The sequence below is a fragment of the Sus scrofa genome, chromosome 2, assembly GCF_000003025.6.
Source record: "Sus scrofa isolate TJ Tabasco breed Duroc chromosome 2, Sscrofa11.1, whole genome shotgun sequence".
NCBI lineage: Eukaryota > Metazoa > Chordata > Mammalia > Artiodactyla > Suidae > Sus > Sus scrofa.
Window position 1 is genome coordinate 75708860 of NC_010444.4, and position 25501 is coordinate 75734360.

At 44.4% G+C, this 25501-nt stretch overlaps 1 protein-coding gene across 8 annotated transcripts; it reads right to left on the reverse strand.

The window, feature by feature from the left end:
• Nucleotides 464-21724, reverse strand: LOC110259370 (zinc finger protein 77-like). Of its 8 annotated transcripts, none has more exons than XM_021084162.1 (5): nucleotides 21538-21721; nucleotides 18989-19910; nucleotides 5306-5432; nucleotides 2626-2806; nucleotides 464-1924 (listed from the first exon to the last, which is right to left on the reverse strand). In XM_021084162.1, the coding sequence occupies exons 2-5, from the start codon at nucleotides 18989-18991 to the stop codon at nucleotides 817-819; spliced, it is 1419 nt and encodes a 472-aa protein (XP_020939821.1). In that variant the 5' UTR covers nucleotides 18992-19910; nucleotides 21538-21721; the 3' UTR covers nucleotides 464-816. The 8 variants fall into 8 exon arrangements, with proteins under 8 accessions (XP_020939821.1, XP_020939824.1, XP_020939829.1 ...); XM_021084165.1 differs by having other exon boundaries at nucleotides 466-1924; nucleotides 19725-19910; nucleotides 21538-21722; XM_021084170.1 differs by lacking the exon at nucleotides 2626-2806 and having other exon boundaries at nucleotides 466-1924; nucleotides 19725-19910; nucleotides 21538-21724.

Genomic DNA, 25501 nt, shown 5'->3' on the forward strand with positions numbered 1-25501 from the left:
GAACTAGTAACAGATGTGTCAGAGTTCATCATGGCTTAGCAGTAACAAACCCAACTAGTATCCATGAAGACATGGGTTTGATCCCTGGCCTCACTCAGTGGGTTAAGGATCCAGCACTGCTGTGAGCAGATCCCACACTGCTGTGGCTGTAGCATAGGCTGGTGATTGTAGCTCCTATTTGACCCCTAGCCTGGGAATTTCCATACGCTGCAGGTATTGCACTAAACAAAAATATAAGTAAATAAATGTGGAAGACACACTTTTCAGTTACATAGACTCAGAGAAGGATAAACATTGAGTCTGAATATTCCATTATCTGTTCATGGGCCAGAAAAGACATTTCAACAATAGAGATTTCATACCATGATCACATACTAGGAACATAAGGTAAAGTAAGAATCAAAAATATTTTCATCTGAACTCAAACCACATCACACATAAGAAAATAAACAAAAGACTTAACTCTGGGCTCAAAAAATACTGTAATGGAAATGCAACAAGTATTATATGACCATATAATCATTTAAAGCCCGAAATATTAAAACATAAGTGGTAATTAAAGATGACGGAAACATAGATGGATAGTTATTATCTTAAGTGCTCAGATCAGCAAGATGAACTAGAAATTAATACACTGGGATCTTTATTCAGGATAAGGCACTTACAAAAAGATTTCTGTCCTACCCTGAGTTTTCAAGTATAAAAGAGGTGAAGTGCTGAACATTTCCCCACATTCTTTCCATGCTTTTCCTCCTGGGACTGCTCACATTTATAAGCTTTTACGGGAGAATAAAGGCTTTCCCACAGTCTTTGTATTCAGAATTTTTCACCACTGTGTATCTTCATATGTCTCTGCAGGGATATGAGACACCTGTAGGCCTTTTCACATTGCAGACATTCATACGGTTTCTCTTCACTGTGTGTTATCATGTGCCCTTGCAGGGATCTCGGGTACCTGAAGGCTTTCCCACACTGCTGGCACTGATAGGGCTTCTCTTCACTGTGTGTTTTCATATGTTCTCGAAGGGATGAGGAAGTAATGAAGGCTTTCCCACATTCTGTACATTCATAGGGTTTTACTCCACTATGTGTTTTTTCATGTTTTCTGAAGTATTTGGGACAACTGTAGGATTTCCCACATTCCTTACACACATAAGGTTTCTCTCCAGTGTGTATCCTCACATGTCCTTGCAGGGATTTGAGATATGGGAAGGCTTTGCCACACTGCTTACATTCGTAGGGTTTTTCTCCACTGTGTGTTCTCATGTGCTCTCGAAGGTAAGTGCACCAACTGAAAGCTTTGCCACACTGTTTACATTCATAGGGTTTCTCTCCAGTGTGCATTCTCACATGTTCTCGGAAGTGTGAGATGCTAGTGAAAGCTTTCCCACATTCTTGACATTCATAGGGTTTCTCTCCAGTGTGAGTTCTCACATGCCTTGCAAGCTGGCAAGAATAACTGAAGGATTTCCCACATACTTCACACACGTGGATTTTCTGTCCATAGTGACCTCTCTCGTGTCCCTTAAAGGATGAGGAACAATTGACAGCTTTTCCAGATCTCTTACACTCTAAAGACTGTTTATTAATGAGACTCTTAACAAATCTCTTAGATGCTCTCCCAGCATCCTGACATTTACAGGGTTTCTCTACCATGTCTGTTTCCCTACTAATGCTTAGGCACAAGACACAGCTGCAGGCTTGCCCACACTGTTCGCATGAATAAGCTTTATGTCCAGTGTGAGATCTTTGCTGATTCTTCTGGAAAGAATGATCCCTGAAAGCTTTTCCACACTTAGTGCATGTATGGGGCTGAATTCCAGTCTGACAATCCTTATATACAGCAAGATTTGTAATCTGGTTCAGGGTTCCTAGACACTGATGACCTTTTTTACCTTCACAGAGACTCTCCACCAAGTTATTTCTGTTCAAAATAAGAAGCAGAGTATTAGAGACTAATGACTTTATGTGATTTCTTTTTTTTTTTTTTTTTTTTTTGTCTTTTTGCCTTTTTGCCTTTTCTTGAGCCGCTCCCTTGGCATATGGAGGTTCCCAGGCTAGGGGTCTAATCCGAGCTGTAGCCACCGGCCTACGCCAGAGCCACAGCAACATAGGAACCTAGCCACATCTGCAACCTACACTACAGCTCAGGGCAACGCTGGATCCTTAACCCACTGAACAAGGCCAGGGACTGAACCCGCAACCACATGGTTCCTAATTGGATTCATTAACAACTGCGCCATGACGGGAACTCCTATGTGATTTCTTAATTAATGATTTGTTGATGATTACTATTATTTCCACTACGTATTTGCCATTTTCAAAGAATGGGTGTTTTGGCACTCTCTGAATTGTTACAAAGTGCAACAAGTTTAATGCTCTGGCTGAGGGCTAAAACAGAGCTATAACTTTCAGTGTTTTTTACATGTGGGCTTTCCTAATTGTTGTTTCCTACTGAATTCTATATCAGACTCCCAATATCTACATCACATTTATAGCACACTGTTGTTACAAAAAAAAAAAAAATCTGTGAGTACACACTTATTTAGCTAGGTTTATATCTTTAATTTCAAGTGAGTCTACCATTTTGCGGGCACCCCCTTCTCCTGTAGGAGGGCCACTTACCTCAAATACTTCTGATGAGGTGGATGTTGATGTCCCATGTTGGGAAAGGCCCAGTTTTCTCCCAAAACAGACTTGGAATCATTTCTTTTGAATCTTACTATTTTCTCTTCACTGCATAGTACATTCTCCAAAATATCCCGCTGGGCACTTGAACCACTGGTTTTAACGTGAAGGCAAGAACCTGCAATAATTGGTAGCATAACTAAATCCTTGGGGAAGAAATGGAATAAAGGAAAGAAGAGACCTTATATTGATTTTTTTTCCATATACTGATTGAAAAATATAAAAGAAATTTCATAAGAAAAGACAGTCGCATGCAATAGTGTAGTAAGAAATATACATATTTGTGGAGTTCCCTTTATGGCTCAGTGGTTAATGAACCCAACTAGGATCCATGAGTATGCAGGTTTGATTCCTGGCCTCCATCAGTGGGTTAAGAATCAGGCATTGCCATGAGCTGTGGTGTAGGTCACAGACTCAGTTCAGATCTGGTGTTGCTGGGGCTGTGACATAGGCCAGCAGCTATAGCTCCAATTCAACCCCTAGCCTGGGAATCTCCATATGCTGCAGGTGTGGCCCTAAAAAGGCAACAAAAAAAAAAAAAAAAAGAAAAAAAGAAAAAAAGAAAAGAAATATACATATTTGGTTATTCAGATGACTAACATATATTCATGAGATAAACTGGGTCTTCACCCACATTTCCCTGATGATGGCTCCCCAAAACCAATTTCCAGTGTGATAAAAGCAATGGGGTAATATCTGCTCTCTGTGCTCAGTTTTTGAAAATGCTTCAGGATCAAAAATGTGAAACAGGTGTCTTATTACTCATAACAAGCCCTTTCTATCACAAATATGTTTATATTAATAAAGGAAATTGCTAGAAAGAAACTAAGTATGGGGACTGGCAGCCAACACAGACAACCATGTGATTGAAGGGTTAGAACTTTCAGTCCCACCCAACCCTAGCCCCAACAACCCCCCTGGGGATGGAGGAGGGACTAGAGATCCAATCAACTGCTAAGGGGCCAATTATTTAATCAATCATGCCTTTGTAGTGAAACCTCCACAGAAAATTTTTGTTAAAAGTCCAGAGAGCTTCTGAGTTGATAAACACAGGCAAATGTACAGAAACCAGCACACAGAAAGGCATGGAAACATCTTTGTAAAATCACTCCCTATGCATCTCTTCCATCTGGCTGTTCTTGAATTATAATCCTTTTATAATGAACCTAGACCTAGTAAGTCATATGTTTCCCTGAGTTCTGTGAGCTACACTAATAAATTAACTGAACCTCAGAAGGGGATCATGGAAATCTCTGATTTATAGTCAGTTGGTCAGGAGGATAGGTAAACATGTGGGCTTAAGATTGGCATCTGGAAGTTCTCATTGTGGCTTAATGGTTAACGAACCTGACTAGCATCCATGAGGACTTGGGTTTGATCCCTGGCACCACTCAGTGGGTTAAGGATCCGGCGTTGCCATGAGCTGTGGTGTAGGTTGCAGATGCAGCTTGTGTCCCACATTGCAGTGACTGTGGTGTAGGCCAGCAGCTACAGCTCCGATTCAGCCCCTGGCCTGCAAACCTCCATATGCCATGGGTGCAGCCCTAATAAAAGACAAAAGACAAAAAAAAAAAAAAAAAAAAAGGCTGGCACCTGAAGTGAGAGAACATGGAGTGAATCTTACAGGAATGAACCCTTAAGCTGTGGAAACTGCCACTGATTGCATGGTGTCAGAATTGAGTTAATGTCGCAATGGTGTCCAATAACTGAGTATTGGTTTAGGGTGTCTAGAATTGGGCCCAAACCTAATTTAACACAAAAGCAAAGAAAAACTATGAAGACCTTGGCTATTTGGAACTTGGGCTATCATAGGGAAAATGAGTCAAGATGCAGCCTATTCACTAAAAAACTTCAAAAGAGATAACTTCAGAGAAGCAAGGTAGGAAGGAACTGGGCAAAATGCACATTCCCAAATGCTCCTTTTATAAAAGCAGCTACAGAAGGACTTCCCAAGTGGGCAAGGATGGATGAAAACTCCAACAGGGAAGCCAGATTAATGATAAACATCACCTTCTCAAACAAAGACTAAGTCATGTTCCTAATGGTGTGTCCAAATACCGTCCCCTTATCCAGGGAGGTGTGTTCTCCTGGGGATCACAGGCACAGAGGTCCTAGATGGAGCCTGTCTCCAATGACTTGGCTACCACTGGGAGATTGAGTGGTATGTGCTGCTGTCCCATTCATGGAAGAAGCTCATCATGAGGAAGTGGGGAGGTTAAGCACTCCATGAGATGGGCTGATTCTCTGGTTCTCATGTCACTGATGACAGGTTAGCATAGATTTAACTGCAGCAAGGTTATGACATCAAATGTGAATTGATCACTGTGTAACCTGCACAGGGCATAACACTGTTCTCATTGCCCAAGGTGACACTGGAGATCATGCTCACATTTATAAAATTAGTCTCATGATTCTGATCAAGAGTAATAAAAAGTCAATCAATACATGAAACTATTTTCATGGAAAAGCTCTCTGACCCTAGGTGGGTTTCATGAAAGCTTGGATTGTGTCTTTTTTTTTCCCCCCAACATAGTCTCATTCCTTGGTTCTAGTAAGAAAGCAGAGTTATAAGAAAAAATTGTTCCCTAAAAAAGTAATGGGGTGAAATCATCCTCACCCACAAAGGCCAGGTTCCTGAAGGTCTCCAACATCACGTCTCTGTAGAGCTTCCTCTGAGCAGGGTCCAGCAAAGCCCATTCCTCCGGGGTGAAATTCACGGCCACATCTTCAAAGATCAGCAAGTCCTATAACAGCCACGTATTCTATTTCAGCCAAGTCCCTCTTCACCCACTTGTGTGGGAGTAAGGGGAGGCCGTCAGTCAGGGAACTGAACTCAAGCAAATCAAATGCAGTTTACTCAGTGATGGTAAGTGCTGGAAACTGAAGCAAAATACAGCAACAATGATAGATGTAGATTTATAGACAAATGATTAAAAAGAATTGCTTTTAATTAGAAAGTACTTCCCGAGGTAAAGACTGAAAATGAAATAATTATTCAGATGATACAGAAATGGACACCCAGCTTGCTCATAAGTTATTTCCTTGAAGCTCCAAGAACAGGAGCAGATTGTCAGGATGCTATGAACACAGATTTCCAGGGCTGCTGAATCAGAACAACTCTTAACTTGAAGGTAATGGCATCAAGGAGCCTGGGCTAGTCCCCTCATATTCAACAGAGGCAGAGACACAACCCCCTGTCAAGACGAGGTGGACACTGAGGGTACAGACACAGGCCAGGGCCTAGGATCTGACACAGCTGTTGGGTAAGAGGAAGCCTGGTTCCTGAGGAATCTGTCAAGCCAGCAGCACCTCTCAAATGAATAACCAAGTGCACAGAATTCAAGAAAGATGCCGCACAAACAAGAAGTGTGGAAGAATCTGATGTAATAAAGTCAAAGGTGTCTTTCACAGAGAGAAAAATACCTAATTAATTAATATGGGAAGACATCACACTCATAAAGTAAAAATCAAACAATTATTATTATTATTATTATTTTTTGTCTTTTTGCCTTTACGTGAGCCACTCCCGTGGCATATGGAGGTTCCCAGGCTAGGGGTCTAATCGGAGCTGTAGCTGCCAGCCTAGGCCAGAGCCACAGCAACTCGGGATCCGAGCCGCGTCTGCAATCTACACCACAGCTCATGGCAACGCCGGATCATTAACCCACTGAGCAAGGGCAGGGACCAAACCCGCCACCTCATGGTTCCTAGTCGGATTGGTTAACCACTGCGCCACGACGGGAACTCCCAAACAATTATTTTTAAGAACGTGAATTTTAATAAAAAAAAAATGTGTTTTAAAAATCTAAATTAGGAGTTCCCATTGAAGCTCAGCAGGTTAAGAATCCAGCCAGTATCCATGAGGATGCAGGTTTGATCCTGGCCTTGCTCAGTGGGTTAAGGATCTGGTACTGCCAAAAGTTGCAGCGAAGTAGGTTGCAAATGTGGCTTGGATCTGGCATTGCTGTGGCTGTGGTGTATGCTGGTGGCTGCAGCTCCTATTCAACCCCTAGCCTGGTAACTTCTATATGCTGTAAGTACAGTCCTAAAAAGAAAAAAAGAAAGAAGGAACGAATGAATGAACATAGGAAGGAAGAATGGAAATAAATCAAGAAAGCAAGAAAGAAAATCTAAATTAAAACAAAACAAAACAAAACAAAACAAACAAACAAACAAAAAAAACCCCAAGTTCCTGTAGTGGCTCAGCAGTAATAATAGTAACCTAACTAGCATCCATGAGGACGCAGGTTTGATCCCTGGCCTTACTCGGTGGGTTAAGGATCCAGCGTTGCCGTGAGCTGTGGTGTAGGTCACAGATACAACTTGGATCCCACGTGTGGTGGCTGTGGCATAGGCTGGCAGCTATAGCTCTGATTTGACCCCTAGCCTGGGAACTTCTATATGCCACGGGTACTGCCCTAAAAAGACCAAAAAAAAAAAAAAAAAAAATCTTCACTAGGAGTTCCCTGGTGACCTAGCAGTTAGGGATCCAGTGTTGCCACTGCTGGGGCTTGGGTCACTGCTGAGATGCAGGTTGGATCCCTGGCCCAGGAACTTCTGTATGCTGCAGGCATAGCTGAAAAAAATAATTCCCACCACATCACCTCCAAAAAAGGCAAGGCTGATCTGGGGTTTGCCAATCACACATCTGATAAGATACCTGAATTCTAAAAACACTTTAAAAAAACTCAGGCCAATAACTAAAGTAAAGGAGAATACTAGACAATACAATTAAATCATAGGCAAAAAATGTGAGCAAACATTTCTCCAAAGAACTACGAATAGCCAATAAGCTCATGAAAATATGGGACACCAGTCATCAGGGAAATGCCAATCAAAACTACAAGGAGGTACCTCTTCACACCCACTAGGATGTCTATAAGACAGACAGACAAGCACTGGTGAGGACGTGAGGAAGCTGGAAACTCATACACTGCTGGTGGGAAGGTAAGATGGTGGAGCCACTTTGGAAGACAGTCTGGCAAATACTCAAACGGATGAGCAGAGTCACCATAAAACACAGCAATTTCATCTCTCCAGAAGTGAGAGGAAACACCAACACAAAAACTAACACACAGACATTCACAGCAGCATGATTCATGACAGCCAAAAAGTGCAAACAACTCAAAAGTGTAACCGAGCAGGACCCTTTGGGGTCTTCTGAGGGCTACCCTCTGCTTTAGCTCCCCTCTGAAGTATAACATGTATCATGCTAGAGGTTTACAGGAACATCATGACCTGCCCTCTGTGGACAGCTATAAGAAAAAAGGGTTTCTTCACCAAGACATTTGCAACAATCAACCACACCCTTCCCTCATTCTGCCTTTAAAAATGCTTTACAGAGTTCCTGTTTGGCTCAGCAGTACTGAACCCAAATGGTATCCAAGAGGACGAGGGTTTGATCCTATCACTCAGGGGGTTAAGGAGTTGGCACTGCCATGAGCTGTGGTGCGGGTCATAGATGCAGCTCAGATCCTGAGTTGCCATGGCTGTGTAGCAGGCTGGCAGCTGTAGCTCCGATTTGACCCCTAGCCTGGGAACTTCATTATGCCATGGGTGCAGTACCCCCATAAAAAAGACAAAAAAAAATGTTTTGTAATTTTGGTTCAGGGAGTTTGGGATATCCTGGGGACACAAGCCACCAGTCTTCTTGCATGGCCATGCAATAAACCTTTCTGTGCTCCAAACTCTTGACGTTTTGGTTGGCTTGGCCTCACTGTGCCTCAGGCGCAAGGACCTGCGCTAACAAAAGGTTGTCAACTCATTTGCATAAGCAAACTCGGTATAAGTTCACAACAGAATATCACTGGCAACAGGAGGAATGAGGTATTGATACGTGGCACAAAATCAGTGAACTTTAAAAACCTTAAGAGAATTCACCAAAGTCCACAGACAGTATCATTATAACCTATATGAAATGTACAGAACGCACAAATCTAGAGAGATAGAAATTAGGTTAATAAACTCCCTAGAGTAAAGGAGGTTGGAGGCCTGGAATGAAGAGTGACTGCCAGCAGATACAAATTTGCTTTTTACAGTTTAAACCAGGAAGCCTTACAGTATATAAATTATACCTCCATTAAAGCTATTGAAAAAACAGACTCGGACTAGTTAAAAATATGTTCTTTTTACTCTAATGGCAATTTTATTAAAAAATAATAATAGACCTTGGGCAAAAAAGAAAAAGAAAAAAAGACAATGTGAGTTGTACATGGAACACAATTACAGATGTTTCAAAGATTCCATAGGTTGAGGAGATGTTACAAACCAGATATTAAGGACACATGCCCACAAGGCTCAGAGATGGATCCAAGTTTAAAATCTTCCATATTCTTTCCTGGTCTGGAGGGATATTTTCATAAAATAAAATTTTTAATACCCTGCTCAGGAAAAAAAAAAAAGCTGTAGGCCGACAGTTCAAGAAAGATGTGGTTGTAGTCCATTATTTTCACACACCTGCCCTAATATTGGGTGAACAGGTCACTCTTCAGCACACTTTATGGAGCCTGTTGAGCTTTGAAAATGAGTAAATATGGGAAATACATAATCAGTATTAAGTTAAATGATGTTATTCTAGTAGATGTGATTTGTTAAAGGTGTATAAAGTGCTTCTCAAACTGTCATCCCAATGGAGCAAAATATTGGGTGAAATTAAGGGAATTTCATCTTCAGTCAAGCCTTCACTGCATCTATCCAGGACAAGCTGGGACCTGGGACCCTTTATTGCAATCCTTGTACCTGGAGGAACATCACTTCCAGCAACAAAATACAAAGAAACTAGAAAGGACTAAAAATAACTGTCTATGTGCAGTAGGGGCAAATTATGAACAAGAAGAAACAAAATGTTCAAAACCTCAACTACCACTTTTTTTGGCCACACGCATGGCATATGGAAGTTCCTGGGCCAGGGATCTAAACTCTGACACAGTGGGGACCCAAACCACTGCTGTGACAACGCTGGATCCTAAATCTGCTGTGCCACCAAGAACTCCCCAAATGCCACTTCGGAGGTATAGAGAGCAAGAGCAGGGTACTCTGCATGCACCCTGCACACAGGACCACCAATGAGGTGGGCAGACCACCTAAGCTATCTCTCTGGCCCAAACCCTAGACCTGCCCCATTTACAGGACCAGCTTGCCATGTCCTCCAACTCCCCCAAGAGTGAACAAGAGCAACCGAACTTGTTACTTGTTTTCACTCCCTCCTGCATGAGTCCCAATAAAGCCTTCCCTGAATTTCTTGTCTGGCCTCTTATCAATTTCTATTGATTAAAGAGTCCAAAAGGAGTTCCCGCTGTGGTGCAACAGGATCTTCGGCGTCTCTGGAGCACTGGGATGCAGATTCAATCCCAGCCCAGCACAGCGGATCAGGTTCCAGTGTTGCCACAGCTGCAGCACTGCAGCTCATATCTGATTCCTGGCCAAAGAACTCCATATGCCTCAGGGCAGCCAAAAAAGGAAAAAAAACAAAAAACCCACAAGAACTGTGGTCCATAATATACCTCCTCATGGCTAAAGCATATGTTACTTGAGAATCTGGAACTTTATACATGATCTGTGTTGTATTTCCTTACAATTGTTCGATGGGGAACTGCTCCTCTTCAGTAAATAGATATCTGTGTTTACTGCTGTACTAGTCTGGGTCAAGATGTGCTTGATTATGAGAGCTTTCGGGGTGTGTGGAATTGGAGAATAAAAATATATATATATACATGTGCCCAATGCAGAAGTGCTGGTTCCTGTGTAAAACCTGTCTCTGTTGGAGGTCTATACCAGGGTGGGAGCAAGAGATGCCTTAACATGTCAGGTTTATATTGCTGGAAACAATGAGCTTAGTAAGTTCCTATTTATCTTCTGTTCTGTTTCTAATATTGAAGGACTGAGGTCTTCTAAATGGTTTATCATAAAACCCCATTTCAAGACTTGTTTCTACTCAGTCTTTTCAAAAATCCAAATGTATTTCTCACCCTGAGCTCTTGGTAGTAATAGACATAAAAATCTTTCTAATGCTGACCTGTACTGTAGTACATGCTTGATTTTTAAAATCATTAATAGAGGAAACTAATGGCCTCATTTTACCAGGAAAACATACATGCAGACCTCAGAGACACTGTGGGTTTAATTCCAGAATACTGCAATAAAGCAAATATCTCAATAATGTAAGTAACACAAATTGTTTGTGGTTTCCCAGTACAGAAAAGTCATGTTTACAGTACTGTAGCCTATTAAGTGTTCAACAGAATTATGTCTAGAAAACTCTGTATATACATTAAGGAACACTAGTGCTAAAAAATGTAACCCACCAGTGAGCAGATGCTCTTTGAAAAACGAAACTGGAGTTTCCGTTGCGGCTTAGTGGTTAACAAACCCGACTAGGAACCATGAGGACTCCGGTTTGATCCCTGGCATTGCTCAGTGCGTTAAGGATCCGACGTTGCTCTGAGCTGTGGTGTAGGTCGCAGATGCGGCTCGGATCCTGAGTTTTTGCTGTGGCTGTGGCTTAGGCTGGAGGCTACAGGTCCAATTCGACCCCTAGCCTGGGAACCTCCATATGCCAAGGGTGCAGCCCTAGAAAAGAGAAAGAAAGAAAGGAAGGAAGGAAGGAAGGAAGGAAGGAAGGAAGGAAGGAAGGAAGGAAGGAAGGAAGGAAGGAAGGAAGGAAGGAAGGAAGAAGAAACTGATAAGACTTGCTCAGATGCAGGGTTACATAACATAATCAATTTGTAAACAGCACACTACCTGCAAAGTATAATAAAATGAAGTGCAAAAAAAGGAGACATTCCTGCGCTGTAACAGCAAAAACATCTCCCTTTATTCATAGCTCAAATAACTATGATACACCCAAAAAGAATATGAAGGTAATCACAAAATCAGTAGTAAGTTTGTAGAATGCAAACACAAAAAATAAAGCTTAGTGTATTTTGATCACTAGAAATAAGCAGTTGAAAAGTAAATGCTTAAATAGACTTTTTAAACACAGACTTTAAAAACTAATTTCTGGGAAAAAAAAAAAACAGTTATTGCTGAAGGGCACAGTATTTAAGGCATTAGCCTGCTGTGGCCTTCTTTGCTTGGCAAAGCAAAAAGCTATTTTTTTTTTCTCCTTTGCCCAAAACAAACTCTGCTGAGAGGGCAGGGATTGGGGACATGCTGGTGCTTGCCTGCCTGAATGGAAGCTCTAAAACCTGGACTGCTGGGTGTGAGTCTGAAAGTTCCTATGTGTTGTGTGGTGGTGCCAGTCAGGGGGTGTGCATGTGGCACATGAAGTTCCCGGGCCAGGAGTTGAATCTGAGCCACAGCTGTGACCTATGCCACAGCCACAGCAACGCCAGATCTAAACCAAGTCTGCAACCTACACTACAGCTCACAGCAACACCAGATTCTTAACCCATTGAGCAAGGCCAAGGGCCAAACCTGTGTCCTCATGGATACTAGTCAGATTTGTTTCTGCTGAGCCATGACGGGAACTCTCTGCAGTCGGATTCTTAACCCTGTGCCACAGTGGGAACTCACACTGAAATGTCAATAAACTGCAGGGATTAGGACAGGATGGTGTTAACAGAGGGATGGAAAATACATGGCTGGAAAAAAAAAAAAATCACAGCTCACTGAAATGGGCCCACATGTTTTTGGCAACTGGGTCTATTTCAGAGCACATGCTGCCAGGCAGGGCTGAAATGATGACACTTTTTCATACATGGGGCAGTGACCAGCGGGTGACAGAAGAATAAGAAATCTTTTTCTCCTTATCAACTGCATATACAATAACCCATTTACTGTGGACTTAACTGTGAAGGTAGTAGGACACATTAAGAAGTTACAGGCAAAAAGCATTATGACTTGAGAGTTGGGAAATTTTCTCGTATAAGAAAAATAAGTGGAGTTCCCGTCATGGCTCAGTGGTTAACGAATCCAACTAGGAACCATGAGGTTGATGGTTTGATCCCTGGCTTCACTCAGTGGGTTAAGGATCTGGCATTGCCGTGAGCTGTGGTGTAGGTCGCAGACACAGCTCACTTCCAGCGTTGCTGTGGCTCTGGTGTAGGCCAGTGGCTACAGCTCCGATTAGACCCCTAGCCTGGGAACCTCCATATTTTTTGCAGGTGCCGCCCTAGAAAAAGACAAAAAAAGAAAAGAAAAAGAAGTAAGCTACAAAGGAAGAGATGAGAGAAATTGAATTCAAGTCTATTAAAGTTAAAAATTGTCTATAAAAGTATAGAATAAAAAGAAACAATAAGATAGGTCACGATCTGGGAGAACATGTTTGCAACACCTAAATATGAAAAAGGATGAAAGTCTAGAATATGTAAAGAAAACATAAGAAATCAGTAAACATACAAATAAGTTAAAGGTGAGAAAATGACTGAAAACTATTTCACAGAAGATGAACCACCGCTTATGAGAAATGCTCAAGCCCAATGGTTATCAGTAAAAAACCAACATACTGACCACATAACACAGAACCAATATACAGTCCACAAGCAGCTCCCACGTGATACACTCAAAAGGGACAAAATTAAGCTGGATTCTCCCTGCACTAGAAATGATGTAGAATAAATACTCAACTCCAGCCCTCTATACACACTTCTTAGTATTTTGAAAATACCCATAATCTACAACCCTTTAAGTTTCCTCCAACATGTAAAAAATTTATATTGTATTTGCACTTTGGAGACAAAAAGCAGCAGGAATATAACAGCCTGCTGACAAATCAAACCTAAACCTGAGATACCCTGAGCCCCACAGGACTGGATAGAGGAGGGAACCGGGTGACCACTGACACCAGGACGTGTGAAACACACAAGGGGTAAGAACCACAGAGAAGCATTCTGGAAGCTGTTACTGGTGCAGTACAGGTCATATTCACCTAAACGCAAAATCAAACAAGATGCTGCTTGGTGACGAAAGACAGATGTAAAGCTTCAAAGAATAACAAAGAGACCAGGAGGGTGGGCAACCTGGGGGCCGCCCAACTGAGAGGTGCTACCAACCAACCAAGGGAATAAAAATCTAAACCTTAGAGAGTCCCCGTTGTGGTTTAGTAGGTTAAGAACTCAACTAGGGAGTTCCCATAGTGGCTTAGCGGTTAACGAATCTGACTAGGAACCATGAGGTTGCAGGTTCCATCCCTGGCCTTGCTCAGTGGCTTAAGGATCTGGTGTTGCCGTGAGCTGTGGTGTAGGTTGCTGATGCAGCTCGGATCCCATGATGCTGTGGCTCTGGTGTAGGCCAGCAGCTATGACTCCAATTGGACCCCTAGCCATATGCCACAGGAGCGGCCCAAGAAATGGCAAAAAGACAAAAAAAAAAAAAAAAAAGAACTCAACTAGTATCCATGAGGATGTGAGTTCCATCCCCGGCCTCTCTTGCTGGGTTAAGGATCTGGAGTTGCCATGAGCTGCAGTGTACATTGCAGATGCACCTAGGATCTAGGATTACTGTGGTGTAGGTTGGCAGCTGCAACAACGATTAGACGCCTAGCCTGAGAACTTCCATACACATAAGTGTGGCGCTGAAGAGAAAAAAAACAAAAACAAAACTTAAACCTAAAAGACAGTCAACAGACGAGAACACCAAGATCATACAAAGAATTATCTGATAAGGACTTTGAAGCTACTGAAAAATACTTCAATAAGCAATTAAAAAGCACTTGAAACAAATAAAAATTTTGAGTCTCATCAAAGAAATACAAAATATAAAGAAGAACCAAATGGAAACTTGAGAAGTGAAAAATACAATAACTAAACTAAAAAAGGGGATGGTTTCAAAACAGGATGGATATGACAGAGGAAGGAATCAGTTGGCTTGAAGGCAGAACAACAGAATTTACCCATCTGAACCAAAGAGAAAAAATAGACCAAAGATAAATGACAAAAGCCTCAAAGACCTGTGGGACAAAGACAAAAGATATTACATTAGTATTACTGGAGTCCCAGAAAGAGAGGAAAACAGTAGGCAATAGAAAATTACTAGGAAAATTACAGAGATGAGATTAGTGGTCGCCAGAGATCAGGGATGAGGAGGGGCAGAAAGTGGGGCTGGTGTGACTATAAAGGGACAGCATGAATATCTTAGTAGTGATAGAAAAGTTCTGTTATCTTGATCGTGGTGATGGCTATACATGTCTACCCATGATAAAATTGTACACACACAAGTAAGTACATATAAAATTGGTGAAATCTAAAACCAAACCAAAAAAGGGGCACATGGTAGAGGAAGGACACATCTAGAGATGAGCCTCAGCACTTTAGGGATGAGCAGGTGCGTCTAAAAAAGCTTCGTGGAAAGGGGAAACCAAGGAAAGGAGAAGGGAAAAAAGCAAAAAAAAAAGAAATAATGCTGGTCCATCAGGAAAGAAGACTTCTTCCTCAGCGACTGAGAGCAGAAGGAAGTGTATTGTCTCTCCACATACTGGAGCAGTGTGAGCTTCCTAAGTTGAAGATGATTTGGAAGAACACAATCATCTCCGTGTTGAAATCTAATCCAGTCGAATTGTGACTGGTTTCTTGAACACACTCTAATTGTGCCTTGGTTATTTTGGCCTTGGTTCTCTAACCTGAGGTTTACCTTATTCTCAAAAAAATGAACACGCGATTATTGTTGAAAAGACTTGTTTGGGAGGGGGTGGGAGGCTGGGGAAGTGGAGGGGAAAACTATTAAATGAACATCCTCATTTAAAAAAACACAAAGAGGAGTTCCCGTCGTGGCACAGTGGTTAACGAATCCGACTAGGAACCATGAGGTTGCGGGTTCAGTCCCTGGCCTTGCTCAGTGGGTTAAGGATCCGGCGTTGCCGTGAGCTGTGGTGTAGGTCGCAGACCCGGCTCGGATCCCGCGTTGCTGCGGCTCTGGTGGAGGCCGGTGGCTACAGCTCCGACTCGACCCCTAGCCTGGGAACCTCCATATGCCGCGGGAGCGGCCCAAGAAATGGCAAAAAGACAAAAAAAATAAAAAATAAAAAAACACAAAGAATAAAACCAAAACCAAAAAACCCTACACCTTCAGGTAAGGGAACAAACAAATTCAGCACTCACACATGGGAATCACATGGCACAAGATCCTATGAGGGAAACAAGAGGGAAGAGCGGCAGAGTGTGAGCTGGCGCAGATCAGCAGCAACTGCCCACAGTGCCCAGGGGAACCCCAGGTCAGAGGTCAAAGGCTGCTGGAGCTGGGGTCTGTACTCCCCCTGCTGACACACAGCCTGGGTGGGTGTCCCAAGGTAGGGGAGGGACACAGCCTGGAGCTCCACACATTTGCGCTCCCCCTCAGTATAGAAATGCCCCCAATTCTCACTCCAAGTTCTGATCCAGTCAGTCACTACTCTTTCTATGAATCTTTTTAACTCCTATCTCTGTGGGGAGAAATCTTCCTAAAGTATTTTCTAAACCCTAAGGAAACTATAAGTAAGGGGCTAGAGGGGACTGGCTCAGCAAGTAAGGCATTAACTGAGAGGACAAGGTGTCGACTATGGAAAACTGGGTCAGCTCAAGTCAGAAAACTGCTTGAGAAGACACTGATTGTTTCTCAAGATGCTATGCATAGATAGCTGACACCAGCCCTAGCGATGCCAGTCAGAATAACGGTCAGAGTTAAAATACAACGTGACTGGAGGCAGAGGGCCTTGGGATTTCTATTTTCTACATTATTTACATTCCTGAGAACACAATAAAGATGATGAGGCATCGGCTCTTGACCCATGAGGCCTTAAGTCCCCAGGTCCCATCTTTAAACTTTGTCTATATGTCTTTGTCACTGTTTAACATTTCTTAAGCTTGGCAGCGCCCATCCTTAGCTGAGCTAGGGTTGGCATATCTCCACTCATTTCACATGAATGTGGGGAACTGCCTGCGTTTCCTAAAATTATAATGGCAGAGAGAACAGTCTCTGTACTGACACTTATCCTCAGAGGCACCTCTGGTTAAGCCCCAAAGGCCCAGACGCTCACGAGTCTGCAGAAAACGGCAAAGACCTGAGATGCTTCCCACCGTCATTAAGGAGAAGAAACCAGGCACAAAGAACTCAGTATTTCACACCTGCCAAAACCTGAAGCTGGATTAAGGGCAGCTCTGAGTGCTGAGCTGGACCCAGAGGAGGCTGCTCACAGGTGTCAGGTGACAATGCTCAATGCTCCCTGAGCCCTGTGCTCCTGGAAACTTCCATGGAGGGTGAGAGGACCCCCACCCTCTGGTCTTCAAGGAAAACAGCAGGCTGCATTGAGCGCTGTCACCTGCCCATCCACACCTGACTTAGAGAAGACTCCCACTGAGGCCAGGTAGCCAGGATGAGGCCAGACACAGCCTTAAATCCCCACCTCCGCCTCATCAGTGACTGGCTGAACTGCTGGTCCCCGCTGCCCAAGCAGAACAAATGCTTGTAGGTCAGACTTGGTTTTAGCTCCTCTCCTGACCCTTGACCCCTGATTGGCCTCAACCCCAGCCAGCAGACAGCCCCCTAAGGACAGGCTGGCCTCAGGGTTCTGCCATCTGAGCATCACATCTGGTTCTTCCTAGTTCTGTTTACTCCTCTGAATGAAGGAGAAAACAAAACAAAACAAAACAAAAAAAACCTCTAGCGAATTCTCATTTTCGCTCAGCAGTAACAAACCCAACTAGTATCCATGAGGATGCAGGTTTAATCCCTGGCCTCACTCAGTGGGTTAAGGATCTGGCATTTGGTGAGCTGTGGTGAAGGTCACAGATGAGACCTAGGATCTGGCATTGCTGTGGCTGTGACTTAGGACAGCAGCTACAGCTACCATTCGACTCCTAGCCTGTGAACTTCCATATGCCACAGGTGCAGCCCTAAAAAAAAAAAACCTCTTTGCCCAACTCCTGAGATGCTTGCAGATCTCAAGGTCATGTTCTCCCTATTGCATGGCCCCCAGTGCCTGGTACAACAGACCTTCTCCCTTGCAATAACTCGTCTGAATGGAAGTCCACCCTTAAAAAGTTTTTATTTTTCATTTGACACTGGCTTGACCAAGCGTTCTCAACTGCCCATGTGAAAATTAAGCAAGAGAAAACACTATAAAGAAGTGGGGGAGTACCCGCCCTGGCTCAGCAGTTAATGAACCCAACTAGTATCTATGAGGATGCAGGTTTGATCCCCGGCCTTGCTCAGTGGGTTAAGGATCCATTGTTGCCATGAGCAGTGGGGTAGGTTGCAGGTGCAGATTGGATCTGGCATGGCTGTGGCTGTGGCAAAGGCCAACAGCTACAGCTTAGATTCAACTCCTAGCCTGGGAACATCCATATGCCAAGAGTGTGGCCCTAAAAAAGAAAAAAAAAAAGAAGTCGGGGCCAGGGCAGAAGGGAAAGTTTCATCAAGTCCCATTTGACATTAGTTACAGGAAGATATGCCAATTACAGATCCCAACAGAAACACAAGAATCACCAGTCACAGGCCACAATAAGAAAAGATGTACACACACTGCATTCTACAAGAAACTGGCTGCTCCAGCAACTAGCCGATGACAAAGCAGCATCACCACGAACTCTCCATTTTCTCCATGGACTTTATTAAATACAACCCATCCCAACTCTCTTTTTCTCCAATAAGTAAGTTTGTTGGACTTGCCTTGTACCTCTTTGCTATATACCCAGTTTGCCCTGAATTGCAATTTTTTGCTGTTCCCAAATAAATCCAGTTTTGCTGGTAAGTAACTGTTTCTTTTTAGGATCAACATCCATTTCTTACCCAAACTTTACTCAGGTTTCTCTACCCACAGGCCCCTAACTCTGAGTCACTCCACTCCACACCTCCTAAATTGAGAAACACTGAGATGCAGAACAGGTCCGCTCTGACCTGGGCCAAGAATCCTCTGATCACGGGCCCTTTGATTCTGCCAAGCCTCCTTCCTCTCACCCTCTCAGAGAAGAGAAAAGCCCGTTTCTCTGCGGTTGGAGACGCTGGCACTGTCTGAGACCCAAGCTTCGGCCCTAGTACAAGAGTATTTGCAATAGCGTCTCCCTGACCAACTCTAGACTTAACTTATTCGTCAGGTCCAGGGTGGGACCTCAGAGCCCGACAGTTCGCACCGGGGGTCGTCACGTCCTTGCTTAGACACCCACCGGTTCAAAGACTGAGTTGGAATTCACGGGACCCCACGTTGAGGTCAAGGGCTGAGGTCGAGCTGGGACCCAGGACCCCAAGGGAGGACAGGACAGGGTACCGGGACCGAGCAACGCTGTTGAGGGAAACTAGGGTCCAAACCGGGAGCGGGGAACCCCGTCTGGCAGTCGCTTCCTGCAAGCTCGAACCAGCCCCAGGGCGTTGGTCGCCAGCCCCGCGCACTCACCATTACTGCCCCTCTCCGCGCTCTCAGGTCTTCCTCTCCGCAGCCCCGATCCCAACGACTCAAGCCGGTTAGAGCGACAGCCACAAGACACCACACGCCCCATGAGGTAGATGCGCCCGTACGCTCGGGCGGCAGCGAACTACGTCACCTCACAAGCGAATGAGCCGGCCCCCGTTCCTGATTGGATGGGAGGGGGGGTGTCCGACCCCTCACGCCCTGATTGGACAGGCCTCTGGGCGCACAAACACACGCGGCTTTGATTGATAACGTTGTAGGCCTGGATTCTGAGCGAAGGGCTGGCTGAAGGTCACGTGACCATGCAGGGCGGAAGTGCGGGATTTCAGCTTCAGCCCTTCACCGCCTGACCTCTCTGGGGCACCAGAACCTTGCCGCCCTGGTGGGCTCCAAGCCGAATCTACTCCTGGCCAAAGAGACAGCAGCAAACAGCAGCTTGCAGTCCCCTTCTCCTGAAGGCAAAAGTGCGACTCACTTCCCTTCGGTACCTCCTGTCCAGGGCTGCCTCCAGCCCAAGAGCCAGGGCAGGAGGGGGACAGGTGTGCAAGGAAAATTAAAATGGACTCGGTATTGCCAAGAGAACGCTCTAAAATGGAGCCAGGTCATTGAGGAAGTGGGGCTTATGCAGGTCTGAACTTTTTCACCACTTAGTGTCTTAATGCAGGCATCCAGAACATCTGCTCAATGGTCCAGAATGTCAAGATGATTATCCGACCCTTACCCTCAATAAGCCGTTACAGCCTAGTTCTCAAGGACAAATATTTCACTCCCTGTGTCAGAGTTGATCATAATTCATGCCGGACAGCTTTAACAACCTGTGGCTTTTCCTTTTATAAACCTCTTAAGCTTTCTCCTCCCTAGAAGACTCAGTTTTACACAGTTGATGAAAAATTAATGAATAGTCAACCTAAAAAAGAAAAGAGAGAATTTTATTTGAGCCAATCTGAGGAATATAACCTGGGAGACAGATTCTCATAAAACTCTGAGGGCTGTTCTGCTTGCTAGAAGTCTAAGGCATTTATATACATTTTTGAGACAAAGGAAAATACTCCAAATGACATAATGACATTGCACATAAAGTTCACCAAAAATATGTAGTCTAGGAGTTCCCGTCGTGGCTCAGTGGTTAACGAACCTGACTGGCATCCATGAGGACACACATTCAATCCCTGGCCTGGTGCAGTGGGTTAAGGATCTAGCGTTGCCGTGATTTGTGGTGTAGGTGGCAGATGCAGCTTGGATCCAGTGTTGCAGTGGTTCTGGCGTAGGCTGGCAGCTACAGCTCCGACTGGACCCCTAGCCTGGGAACCTCCATATGCTATGGGTGCGGCCCTAAAAAGACATACCAAAAAAAAAAAAAAAAAAAGATATGTAGTCTAGATTTGCAGATCACCAAAGCCCTTATAGGCTTAGGAAAGGAATGTTATCTTCTAAGTAGTGGCAGAAGAAGAATTTAAAACATTTTCTATTCTTTCTGGTGGAGCAGACATTTATGCCTTTGAAAAGGTCTGGTTAATGTATAATGCAGATACACAATGTACATTAGGGAGGGTCCAATAAGGACAAGGAGTATGTTATGCTTAAATTTTCTTATCATGCCTCAAAAATATAAATTGTATTCCATCAACTCAAATATGTGTCCCACAAATTGCAATTCTTAAGAAGCACCCCCCCAGTAAAGCTCTTTCTTCTCTTCAGCCTCAATACTTTATTCTTCTATATGAGGAGGGGCCTGGGGACCTCCCAAGTTCTGAGTCAGCTCTTCAGCAAGGACCTTGTGCATTTGTTCCCTCTATTTAATGCTCCGTGACCCTCCCTGCATGTAAGGCAGGAGCCAGCCCCAGTTTGACGTTTTACCTTTGACACCAGGAAGGCCCACTCTCCTGTCCTGCCCCCACATTTGGGCTTAACCAAATTCTCTGTGTCCCATTTCTTAACCCACACCATCAGGCTCCCTCCCTGCAGGCCTCTGAACATTGGATCGCCGCCACGTCTGAATAACATTCCCCTGATTAGCTTCTCCTGAGAACAGGCAGACCCAGGGAGGCCTGTCCTTTCCAGAAACTCTAGTCCGCAGTCAGCGAACTGCCCTCACTCGCCCAACTGCCCTTCTGCTCAGCCTCACCCAGAAAAGTCCTTTTCTGTGCGATTGGAGACGCTGGCACATCTCAGAAATCCGAGCCTCGGTCCTATCGCAACGGCATTTGCAATTCAGACTCCTTGACAAGTCCGGGCTGGACTTTATCTGTCAGGTCCAGGGCAGATCCCTTCCTCCGGCGCCTAACCGTCCGGGTAGGGAGTTTTCGCGTCCTCCCTGCCACTCCACGGGGCCAAAGACTCGGTCCGGACGCCCCGGACCCCGCGCAGTGACCAGACAACACACCGGGTCATGACCACTTGGCCGAGGGGTAGAATCCGGTCCGGACCCTGGAGTGGATGGGGCACGGGGAGACCCTGACCCGTGGCCGCTTTCGTCAGGTTCGGGTTAGCTGTTATCAGCCTTTTCCCTATTCGATCCCAGGCCGCTTACTCACCATCTCCGCCTCCTTCCGGGTTCTCCAAGACTTCCTCCTCGTGGCTCTGCAACCAGGGCAGGTGAGAGCGATGGGAATGGGACCCTTGAGGCCTCGCGGGACAAGTTCTCACGGGACTCCGCGGCCCCTGAAAGCAACATCCACCAGCTGGGAAGGCGCCCGCCGCCGGTCCTGATTGGACCGTAATCCTTGCCCCGCCCCCGCCCCGCCCCGCCCCGCCCCACCCCCCCGTGGACCATCCTCCTGGTCCCTCCCTACCCTCCTTGCAGGATAATTCGGACTCCGCCCGGTCTCCGCTGATTGGACAGTTCAACAAGACCTCGCCCCAGCTCCTGAGTGACAGACCAAAAAGACCCTCGAAACTCTCGACACATCCTGGCATCTGGGATTGGGGCCCCCGGCTTTGTGGACCCGGTGGCATCTGGAGGTGCAGACTCGGTTTCCCTTCCGATTTCTCCATATCTCAGTGTGGACTAGAAAAGTTGAGTCATAGGGCTTTGTTGATGGAAGTAAAAAATAAATAATCTATAATAGGAGATAGAAATGACCTTTATTTGAGTCAAACTGACAGCCTCTTAGATAACTCTTGAGGAACTGCTCAGGAGGAACGTGGTATTCAGAACAGTTTTATATCATGTGACGAACATTAAACAAATGAGGGATACATTCCTTCAAGGTTTCAAGAGCAAACCAATCATGTACAGGGAGTCAGTATGGCCTTGGTACCTTAGTACCTTGGTGTCTGAAGAAGTACCAGCATTGGTGTCCCAGGAAGGGAAGCATCTAATCTTTTTTTTTTTTTCCTTCCTTGGAGTGCTCCCGCGGTCATGTGGAACTTCCCCCTGGCCAGGGACTGAACCACAGTTGAGGCTTGTACCACAGTTGTAGCAAAGCCAGATGCTTAACCCACTATGCCACACAGGAACTTCCTATTGGCCATTTATTTATAACCCTGGGAGAAATGTTTATTCAAGTGCTTTGTCCACTTTTTACACTGGGTTGTATGCATTTTGTGATTGACATGTAAGGCTTTTAAATGTGTTCTGGATAATAAACCTTACCATATATACGATTAACAAATTTAGGAGTTCCCATTGTGGCTCAGCAGTAACCATCTGGACTGGTATCCATAAGGACAATGTTTGATCCCTGGCCTTGCTCATTGGGTTAAAGGATCCGGCCTTGGCATAAGCTGAGTTATGGGTCACATATGCGGCTCGGATCCCTCATTGCCATGACTGTGGTGTGGGCCGGCAGCTGCAGCTGTGGTTTGACAGCTAGCCTGGGAACTTCCATAATGATGTGGGTGAGGCCCTAACTTAGAAAGAAAAAGAAATCATTATGGATGGCCAAAAAACTCATGAAAAGATGCTCAATGTTACTAATTACTAGAGAAATGCAGATCCAAACTACAATGAGGTATCACCTCAAACCACACAGAACGGTCACCATCAAAAGGTCTACAAACAATATGCTGGAGAGGGTGTAGAGAAAAGGAAAACTTCCTACACTGTTGGTAAGAATGCAAATGGGTGCAGCTCTATGGAGGTTTCTTAAAAGACTTAACATAGGGAGTTCCCATTGTGGCTCAGCGGTAACGAATCTGACTAGTGTCCATGAGGATTCGGGTTCAATTCCTAAACTTGCTCAGTGGGTCAAGGATCTGGTGTTGCCATGAGCTGTGGTGTAGGTTATAGACATGGCTGTGATCCGTGACATAGGCCGGCAACTACAATTCAACCCCTAGCCTGGGAACTTCCATATGCTGAGGGTGTGGCCCTAAAAAGACAAACAAACAAACAAAAAAACAAAAAACTGAATAAACTTAAGTGAGAGAAGAGGTTTTATGTGAACTTTTTTTTTTTTTTGTCTTTTTTTGCCTTTTCTAGGGCCGCTCCTGTGGCATATGGAGGTTCCCAGGCTAGGGGTCTAATCGGAGCTGTAGCTGCTGGCCTATGCCAGAGCCACAGCAACAGCAACGCGGGATCCCAATGGCGTCTGCAGCCTACACCACAGCTCACAGCAACACCCGATCCTTAACCCACTGAGCAAGGCCAGGGACTGAACCCGCAACCTCATGGTTCCTAGTCAGATTCATTAACCACTGTGCCACAACAGGAACTCCATGAACTTTTAAGTGATAATCATTTTATATATATTTAGAATAAGTCCCCAATTTTTTTCTGGTACTTTAAACCCTTAGAGGTTGCTAAGTTAAATTAAATGATGGTAATTCATTGAAAGTATATATCATTTCCAAATAAGATAAAATACTGAAAGGTTAAATACTAAACAGGTCTATCTACTTTTGTCTTATAGAAAACTAAAGATATTTTGGCCTATTAAAAACATATTGTGGGGAGTTTCCGTCGTGGTGCAGTGGAAACGAATCGGACTAGGAACCATGAGGTTACAGGTTCAACCTCTGGCCTTGCTCAGTGGGTTAAGGATCCGGCGTTGCCATGAGCTGTGGTGTAGGTCACAGACACGGCTTGGATCAGGTGTTGCTGTGGCTTTGGTGTAGGCTGATAGCTACAGCTCAGATAGGACCCCTAGCCTGAGAACTTCCATATGCCGCAGGTGCGGCCCTAAAAGTGGACAAAAGACAAAAAAAAAATACATATATATATATATATATATATATATATATATAAAGTCACATGGGAAACCTTGTCAAAGAATTAATACTAAGCCTTTTTTTTTTTTTTTTTTTGCCACACCTGAGGTATATGGAAGTTCCTGGGCCAGGGACTGACTCAAGGCACAGCTGTGACATCCAGCAAGGCTGGATCCTTGAACCCACTGCACCAGGTGGGGGAATGAATCTGTGCCTTTGCAGCGACCTAAGCTGCTGCAGTCAGGTCCTTAACCCACTGGGATGCAGTGGGAACTCCTACTAAGCCTTCTTTATGTTGAGTCTGTATATGTTCTACTTGTTTCAGAAACTATGTGAAATTTCTGGAAACTGATATGTTCTGGTATAATGCTATTGATCAGAATTCTAGTTATTATCTCAAAATGTATGTCAAAGAAATAATCTAATTTCCTTGTCAACTCATTGTAATTAGATATTTATCCATGCCATTTAAAGTCTTTTGTCATTCACAAAGAGTTATCTTTTTATTTTGATGATCTTACACATATATGTCATCTTCACAGAGATTCACAGAAACCACTCTGACCCTTACTCTAAAGTACAAGTTTCTGATAAAAACTTTCAGAGCACACCATTGAACTGGGTAAGAGTTTATAGAACTCTGACAATGAAATGCATGGCTTCATAAACTATTAACAAAATATCAGGGAGTTCCTCTCATGGCACAGTGGTTAACGAATCCGACTAGGAACCATGAGGTTGCAGGTTCGAGCCCTGGCCTTGCTCAGTGGGTTGAGGATCCAGCATTGCCATGAGCTGTGGTGTAGGTTGCAGACGTGGCTCGGATCCCCTGTTGCTGTGGCTCTGGTGTAGGCTGGTGGCTACAGCTCCAACTAGACCCCTAGCCTGGGAACCTCCATATGCCACGGGAGCGGCCCTAGAAAAGGCACAAAAACAAAAACAAAAAAAAATCAGGATCAAGAATTAATTCCACAGGGGCAGAGCTTCCGTTGCTGCCTGCTTGCATCTCTCACAAGCGTCCTATCTTAAGAAATCTATTTCTTGCCAAAAAAAAAATTAATTCCTCATATTAAGTGAAGTAATTCAGAAAGATAAAGACAAATACCATACGATATCACTTATGTGTGGAATCTAAAATATGGCACAAATGAACCTGCCTACAGAACAGAAAGAGACTCACAGACATAGAGAACAGACTTGTGGTTGCCAAGGGGGAAGGAGGAGGCAGTGGGATGGACTGGGAGTTTGGAGTTAGTAGATGCAAACTATTATGTTAGAATGGATAAGCAATGAGGTCCTACTTATAGCATAGGAAACTATATCTAATCTCTTGGGATAGAACATGGT